The sequence below is a fragment of the Acomys russatus genome, chromosome 19 (genome assembly GCF_903995435.1).
Source record: "Acomys russatus chromosome 19, mAcoRus1.1, whole genome shotgun sequence".
NCBI lineage: Eukaryota > Metazoa > Chordata > Mammalia > Rodentia > Muridae > Acomys > Acomys russatus.
Window position 1 is genome coordinate 58,301,617 of NC_067155.1, and position 8,820 is coordinate 58,310,436.

The window sequence follows — 8,820 nt, forward strand, 5'->3', positions numbered from 1 at the left end:
CACTGCTCTAGTGTAACCACCAACACACATCCCTAAAGCGCTCAGGAGCTTTAGGCCTTGCTATCTACAGCGGCCTCTCCCTCCATCTCCCCCCAGTTTGAAATGCGTTCATGAGAGCTTTAACTTGTTCTGAATTTCCTATGAGAGAGTAGATGGAAAGGCTGGCAAGCAAGGCACCCAGCCTGAGTTTAGATGCACAAGACTCACACTGGTAGAAAGAAGAGCCAATTCCTACAAGCTGTTCTCTGACCACCATGTGCACAGGGGCATGAGTGTGCTTATGTAGACACCGATGAACAAGACACACAAGAACACAAAATACACGCACAACCAAGTGGCTAGACAGGCTCCATAGGACTCAGATGCCAGTTATGTGGCAAGCTGCCTCCCAGGAGGTGTAGCCTTCCATCAAAAGCCACCTGTGTGGGTAATCAGTGGTAGATACTTGCTTCTCCAGCCTTCCATCCCCAGCACAAGGGGGAAAAGGCCTGTGTCTATGATCCTCTCAGGAAGCAGATGCAGAGGCCTGCAAGTGAGGCCAGCCTGGACTACAGAGTGAGACTCTGCCTTAAGGGAAAAAAAAAAAAGAAATAAAAGGTGGTGACAAGGCTTGTCCCTTCTGTGAGATACTGCTCAGGGCCCAGGTCTGCTAATTCCTTAGAGGAGAGTCTAACTGAACCCATCCTTCCCAATTTCGTGGCCTGCCTGCAAACCCCCATCTACTCTTTAGTTTCCCAATGGTACAGACATAGCAAACACAGCACAAATGCCCAGATTATCCTTTCTACTCATTTTTCAAATGACAGGTTCTGATTCTCATTCAAAGACCAAGTAACTGTCTTGAAGACTGTCGGTTGCAGTCCATTATGCCCTGCCTCCACCAGGCTGCCACCCCAGCTGGCACACCCTTGCCCCACAGATGCCTCACACAAGCCTCACACTGAAGCGAAGGGCTGACAGCAGTCTTGCTGTCTTGGCTCCAGGTGCCAAGAAGGTCTGGGCACATCTTGTACATTTCTGACACAGGCCTGAGAAACAGCCATTTCTCCATGACCCGGTGTGCACTGGGGTAAGCAGTAGCTGAAGATGGCAGTCTGCTAGCTGGGATCACCATTTCTACTTGGCTGGCCGTGAGTTCACCCCGACACTTCCAATTTAAGTTCGATGCACCTTTGACCTCCTTCTGCCTTCTGGGTGCATCCTTAGTCCTGAACAAGTCTCCCTCCACAACCCGAGATGAAAGGATGGTTATTCACAGCCTTACTGCACGTCTCCGTTCTATACACAAGCCTGGCCTCAGTGTAACGACCAGTTATCCTGTCATTCCCTGAGTGAGAGCAGCTGGGTATTCTGCACATGGTCTCTCCATGGTCACTGCTCAATTCCCTTTCTTATTAAAAAATTTAGGTTTGTTATTGGGTGGACAAGTGTGTGTGTGTGTGTATGTGTGTGTGTGTGTTCATCCATGTACGTGTGGTGTGCATGTACACCATGGGGCACAAGTGCAAGTCAGAGGACAGCTTACAGATGTGCTGTGTGGATCCCAGGGATGGAACTCAGGTCATCAGGCTTGGCAGCAAGCATCTTTATCTGCTGAACCTTCTTGCCAGATCACTACTCAGTGTTCCCCCAGCTACGCTGAATCTAGGCCAGGGCTCCCACCCTAACCACACACATAATACAGTCTCCTCGACAGCTTTCGTCTGGAGCCAGGTCAATCAAGTTAATATACACCCAGTGCTCGAGGAGTCAGACTAGCTCTGTGGATTTGGGTTTCAAACTCCATTTCTAGCAGACGTGTCAGAAAGAGCCTAAAGTCTAAAGCTGACAAGTTTGTCTTTAGCCTTTACACTTGGAAGTCAGTTCAGCTGGATATAAAAATCTTTGGCTGGCATTTCCTTTACGTCTTAGAATACCTTTTCCCTCTGGCAGAAAGTGAGGAGACAGTCTTTCTTTTGCACAGAAGTGATTTCATCTCTTTTGCCTGGATACCCAAAGGCCCTTTCTGATTCTAAAATCTAGTAACTTTATCACAAGTGTCTTGCTGGGTAACGGCCACTCAGGCCACTCTCTCAGGCCCAGTACAAGCTCTTAAATGCATTGTGCTACCCTGTTCCTGCAGACCACACAGAACAGCACAGGTGCAATCAGGGAGGGGCATTTGAGTATCCACAGAAACTGTTTGCTCCCCCATGTGCTCTCCACAACAGGACAGGATACAAACAGGGTCACCACGCAGACTGGCAACCCCAAATATTCTAGGTGGCACACCATTGCCTGTCATTACACGTGTGTCCTAAGGGCAATGTGGTTACAACACTTGTTTAGAAAACAGCTACTAATACACACTTTCCCAGGCTAAACAATGTCGGGTTTTCTGATGACCTGACTAGGTGGCAGAAGCAGCCTTTCCCAGAGCCTTTAACATTCCTGCAGAGAGTGAACTCCAAGGTGTTTCCCAGGATGCTCATTCAGCAGGGCAGAGACACTCTCCTGGAAAGTGTCATGCGCCCCCCCCCCCCTGGGGTGGCAGTCTCTGCAGGACACCAATAGCTTCCCAGCCTGGCCTGCCCAGCCAGTGTTAGTGTCAGCTGCGCACACTTCAAGAGTGAGTTTTGAGCAGAAGGTTGGCTTACTGTGCCAGGCTAGGTATCCAGTTCCACGCAGTACTCCCTACTCAACAAATTCCTCCCCTCTCTTACTAGGGATCTCTCCTGGCATCCCTCTGTCCATGTCTGTTTCTGCAGAGATTCAGATGACCAGTTCCCTCACACTCTGTCCCACTAGCTCACAGTGCACACTTGCCATTACACTAAACACTTTTTCCCCTGGCTCTTCTTGGAGTTACTTTTTTGTACTTATTTTATGACGTCATCCGGTCGGAAGAACAACTAAGCAAAATAAAGACCTTCCCACCCTCAAACCTTGGCTGCTTCCTTGTGTCTACCTGGAGCAGCACTGGATTGTGAACTAATCTGGAGAGAACTCACATGTTTGTGGCTAAGTCTTTGCACATTTCTCAACACACTGCAACACTGACTTAGGAAACCTATTCCCAACTGAAGCCTCTAGAGCAGACACCACAGTACAGCAAGGAGCTGTCCGCCAGCCAGGGAGACCCCACAGGACAGAGGGTAGCTGTCCTCTAACAGTCCACTGGGACAGACCCCCTGGGGGTATTTCTGAGAAAAAAAGCAGAGGAGGGTATGTTTCCCATACATCCTCCATTGTGTGAAACACTGATCCTTTTCCCCCTTTCTCAGGAAGTCAAGATAAAATAAGACAAAGTAGGTCCCTGCTAAACAACACACAGCACACAGGAGGGGCTGGAGAGATTGCTCAGTAGGTAAGAGCACTGGCTGCTCTTCCAGAGGACCCAGGTTCAATTCCCAGCACCCACATGGCAGCTTACGACTGTAACCCTAGTTCCAGAGGATCTGACACGATCAAACAGACATACATGCAGGCAAACACCAATGCACACTGAAAAAAAAAAGCATACAGGTGGGGCTGAGCTCAGGGGTAGAGCATTTACTTGGCCCTGGGTCTGACACTCAACACTACAAAAGACATAAAACAAACAAACAAAAAAACAGAGGTGGGGTCAGGAAAGGCCAACATAAAAGTAGGAAGTGGGAAGGACAGGGAAAGAGCATAAATAAGAAAAAAAAAAGTTCACTGCCAACAAATAAAGCCGATGAAGTAATAAAATGTACCACACACTTGCTGTGCCTAAAGACTACTGTGAGGCCACACAACACTGTCAGTGCACACTCCAGTGCACACATAAACCTACACACAGATGGGGTGAGGGCCTGGTGGAAGCACCTCACTTCTCCCCACAACCCCCATGAAACGCTGTCCCCAGTCTGGACATTTCTCAGTGCATGCTTATCTCTAACTTTACAACAGAAGGTCTCTCCCACAGGAGGGTAGGCTGCAAGGCGAGTCACCAGTGAACCGGAAACTAAGCTTCCCAGCAGGAAGTATGAAATATGCCATTCTAAACAGCAGTAAGGGATAAGGGCCTATTTTTATTTCAAGTGATGTGTCTGTGTGATACGTCCATGTGATCGCAGTAGCCCGTGCAGGTCAAAAGAGGATCAGATCCTGAGGCACTGGTTTTATGGGTGGCTGGGAGTCACCCAACATGGGTGCTGGGAACTGAAGTCAGGTGCTCTCCAGTCCCCAGGGGGCTCTTCTTGGTCAGGAGTGTGTTTGTGGAGGACCCAGGCTTATTAAGTGCAATTTAGGTAGTTACTGTTTAGGCAGCAGCAACAACAAAGTCTCCACACGCTCACGCAAGTGTGTGTGTGATGCACAGGTGTGAGCGTATGTGGAGGCCAGAGGTCGAACTCAGGTGTCACTCCTCAGGAGTCATACACACTGGTTTTTGAGACAATCTCTCGCTGGAGCCACTGCATGTGGCTAAGCTGGTAGCCACCAAAGCAAGCACTAGGAGAGCAAGTGGATGACACCGGGGCTCGAACGTGGGTCCTCATGCTTGTAAAGCGAACTGTTCTGACTGACCGTCTCCCCTGCCCCCTGACACATAGTGTTTTGAGACAGGGTCTCTCACTCTGTGTCAGGGGTGCTCTGAAATCCACTATGCAGCTCTCAAACGCGCTGCTTCTCCTTCCCAGCCTCCTGAGCACTAGGATCATAGGCGTGAGCTCCCATGCACAGCTTTCTGCACATTACTGATTCCACGGATGAGGAACCCATGGCTGCAGGGACTGACAGTGTGCCAACTGTCCTGGCGTGTTGTCTCATATAAACAGAGCTTTTCAAAGTGGTAACTGGGGCAAAATGTCAAGTATCTGGAGCCTCACAGTTCTTCCTCACACACCACTGCAATTCCCTCTGTGGGTATGTGGTATGCTGCCGACCCCGGGAAAGTCACGGCTTACCTTCCTTCCATGTTTAGGATGCACACCAGCTCATCCTCAAAAAAGATCTCTGGACCCTCAAGGTTTTCAATGTCACTGAAGCCGTTACAAGGAACCTACGGAGAAGACACACACAGGAGGCCTCAACCACAAGCGTCAGCAGAGCTGACACTGGCAGACACACAGCTGAGCTGCAAGTTGAGGGTGGCTGCACACAGAGACAGGGACAGCAGCTCTCCTAGGGGCCCCAGGGCAGAAAGCAACATGGAAACCACAGGACATTCTGACCTTGGTACTTGCAGTTACACTCTCACAGTCCGAGTGCCTGCGCCTGCTGGTACTGAATCCTTACGTGCGGACAGAGAGCTCACACAGGTTGGGGGCTGCAAGAACCCACTCTCCCAAGGTCTCTGCTACACATTAACTAGGAGAGGCCAAAGGCATAAGGCCAAGGCAGCGGTGCGCCTGAAGCAGCTGGATGTGTATTCTGCTCTGTATGTTGACGCAATGGTACATGTATACGGAGGCAATGGTGCATGTGTGTTGGTCGGGATGGAAGTACACATATGTTGAGGTGGAGACACAGGTGTTCAACTGATGGAGCACTGAGAGTCTCTGGCTAAGGTCCTGGGGCTTCCCCCAGTTTCCCTCTTGAAAGCAGCTGGTGTTTCAGGGTAATGTGTGTTCACATAGAGAAAACAAGACTACCAGGGTGCTGAGTCACAGCAATCACCCACCTCTGGACCCGCCCCTAAGTGTGCCCCTGCTGTGCTCCAAGTCCCTGTACATTCTAGTTAAGTAAGTAGTAGTACAGGGAAAGAGGAGGAGAGTTCACCATTCGCCAATCCATCGTTACTAGATAAAGGCACAGACTGTGAAGAGCACACACAAACCCAGCTGCATCATGGGTAGAGCCTGGGAAGCAGGAGCCTGGGACTAACGTGCATCCCACATGCCTATGTGTGCACATGCTTAAGGTGGTACTGAACACTTGCGATTCCAGTCCGGCCAGGGCACTGCTCCCAACTGAACAAAACCTTAGTTCACTCTCCCACTCATGAGCATTTCTATAACTAATTGAGGAATGTCTGTTTGTAGTTCCCACAGGAGACTGAGCTAAAATGTGTTCAAAGTTCAGACCTGCCCTTTTGAAACCCAAAACACCTTAGAAACACTGTTCATAAACTCTCTTAACAGCAGAGTGGAAAGCTAGAAGCAATCTTCAGAAAATAACCTTCATTGAACTAGAAGGGTAAAACATGCAATATCAGCTCCACTGGTAGACGCCCAATCAATGGCGGAACTGAGAATACAAGGGGACAGTTTCATAGTCCTACAAAAAGTAGTGTCAAGAATGGACACTGATTTCCATGGGGCATTTTGGACAAGGGGAAAAAAAAACCCAACTAACTCCAAACCAGAAAAGCAACATACAACTTCAGCGAGGCTTGAGGCTGCCCACTTGGGATCCCAGCCCTCAGGAGGCTGGACAGGAGGTCAAGGCCAGCCTGGGCTACACAGTGCAACACCTCTCACAGAACAAAGAGCCGCAGTGATAACAAAATTTCAGAACCGTCAGGAGCCAATGGATGCCAGACAGTTTTTTTTGGGGGGGGGTGTCGGGGGGAGCAACAGAAGTGACCTAGAGGCAGCTTTTAACCCAAGTTCCTGAACAAATAACGTAGTTCGCCACTCAGTAGGAAGAATGGCATTGACTCCAGCAGCCTCCCTGGGAAAAGAAATGCAAGGGCTTTAGAGTGTTCAATCATTGATGACCCTCAAATCACGTGGCGCGTGCACAAAGTGTGTTCAACAATCTTGAAAAGAAATGAGGTTTATTTGGACCCAGTGGACACCGCCCTGTGTATCCCTCCTGCTCAACATCTCATTCCTTCGCTGGCTTTGGAAAAGTAGGGCTGGCAGGGACAAATGGCTCCGTGTTGTCGGGCGGGAGGGGAGAGGGTACAATGACTCTTATAGCCATGTAAGTAAGGAATTGTGTGAGCACTGAAAGGGGAAATATGAACAAGAGCCAAGCAGCCAAGGCAGGCTCGTCCGTGTACACACACACAAACATGTACAACCGTGTACACACACACACACACACACACACACACACACAGAGGAGCGCAGCATGACCAAGTCTGAGCCACATTAACAGATGCTTACGTGCTCTGAAAAAAACCGTTTGGAGAAGGAGGCTACAATCTTCCGGGCTTCTAACCCAGCTTTCTGTCGAACTTTATACTCCTCTAACCAATTGACGTAGTCGGTGGGACTGTAGTGCTTCATGAGGGAGGGCCACCTATAAGGGAGAGAACACCCTTCTCAGATCCACCGAGAGAGACTGCAAAAACCACTGACAGCAAGAGGAGTCTGCGGGGGAAGAGGGGCCTGGCCAGCCTCTCTAGGTATGCATGCACTCCCGCACTACTCAGATGCAGTGACCTTGGCGTGGCGACATGAAGGCAGCGATTCTACTACCAGTCCCCCTACCCCACCCCCAATCTCTGTGGCGGTCACAATCACAGCGATGATGCACACGCATTGATGGCGCGCCTTCTCAGCTTCTCAGCACCAGGCCCCGAAACCCGGGCCGTATCTCATTTGATTCCCCACTCGGCAAAAAAAAAAAAAAAAAAAGGGGGGGGGGGAGTCTTATCACAGAAGACTCAGGTCGTCCAGAAGGGAGGTGGACATCACCCCCTCCACCACCAAGGTCACAAGCTGGCATGGCACGTCGGATCCCGGCATCCTAGCAAGCCCGGGGAATGCACGCAACGCTGCCTGCACGTAAACATCCTGCACTGAGCGGGCCACAAAAGATGCGCGTCCCGCAGCCGGGAGGCGCGTGAGGCCGCAACCGCGAGGTTGAGCGGGAGGACCGGCCGAGGGCCGAGGGCGGCTGCTGCGACCCCATTGGGGCTCCGGAGGCCCCCCGACCCAGGCCTTTGTCTGCGGCCGCGGGAAGGGGGCCTGGAGCGGGCAGCGCGCGGGCGGGCGGGCGCGGCCCACGCCAGGGCCCCCCGCCCAGCCGAGGCGCTCTCGGACCCGAGTGGACGACTCACCTCACCCGGAACTGCTCCTTCCACACCTGGCCGCTGCTCTGGCACACCTCTCGCAGGCGACGGCAGGTGCTGGACACGCGGCCGATGTCGAGCGCCGTGAGGGAACCGCTGCACAAGATGTACTCCAGCACCTCGCCGGGCAGCTGGACCAGGCAGCTGGGGCCCGTGGCCTCGGTTGCGGCCTCCTCGGCCAGCGCCGGCACCACCTCCATAGCGCTGTCCCCCGCTACCGCCGCCATCTTGTCCGCGTACCTGAGGAGCCGCTGCGCGGGCACGCGCGTGATAGGGAACCCAAGAAGTCACGCCACACCCACCCATGGGCGTGGCCTGGAAACGCCCCGCCCACGACAGGGTCCCGGCTACTTGGCCGGGAGCAGAGGGAAGGGCTAGGGGGGAGAGATCATTGCTACAGGGGCATTTTAAAATTTAAAGCTGGCTGCTCGCTTCAGCAGCACCTATACTAAAATTGGAACCACACAGAGATAATTAGCATGGCCTCTGTGCAAGGATGAGACGCCAATTCGTGAAGCATTGCTGGGAGGTGGTAGCCCATGCCTTTTAATCCCAGCGCTTGGGAGGCAGAGGCAAGGGGATCTCTGTGAGTTCAAGGCTAGCCTCGTGTATAGAGCGAGTTCCAGGACAGCCAGGGCTACACAGAAAACCCCTGTCTCAAAATTAAAAAAAAAAAAAAAATTAAAGTTAGGAGTGGGGAGCTGGTGAGATGGCTCAGCAAGGAAACCTGGTGACCAGAGGTCCAATCCCAGAACTCACAGAGTAGGAGAAGGGAATTGATTCAAGCAAGTGGTACTCTGGCATCCACCTTCATGCTCTGACAGTAACTAAGAATCAAAGCCGGGCCATCT

At 51.7% G+C, this 8,820-nt stretch overlaps 1 protein-coding gene and 1 non-coding gene across 3 annotated transcripts in view; one reads left to right on the forward strand and one right to left on the reverse strand.

Moving 5' to 3' along the window:
• Positions 1-8,228, reverse strand: part of Fbxo21 (F-box protein 21) — a 32,000-nt gene extending 23,772 nt beyond the window's left edge. For both annotated transcript variants that reach the window (XM_051161627.1, XM_051161626.1), the window contains exons 1-3: positions 7,958-8,228; positions 7,059-7,194; positions 4,911-5,005 (exon numbers count right to left, since the gene is read on the reverse strand). In XM_051161627.1, the coding sequence (XP_051017584.1) occupies positions 4,911-5,005; positions 7,059-7,194; positions 7,958-8,196 (470 nt within the window). In that variant the 5' untranslated portion in view covers positions 8,197-8,228. The remainder of the gene's footprint in view (positions 1-4,910; positions 5,006-7,058; positions 7,195-7,957) is intronic.
• A 165-nt stretch (positions 8,229-8,393) lies between these two features.
• On the forward strand, positions 8,394-8,500 carry LOC127204079 (U6 spliceosomal RNA). The gene has a single exon (XR_007832434.1). It is a non-coding gene; the product is annotated as a U6 spliceosomal RNA (small nuclear RNA).
• The last annotated feature ends 320 nt before the right edge of the window (positions 8,501-8,820 follow it).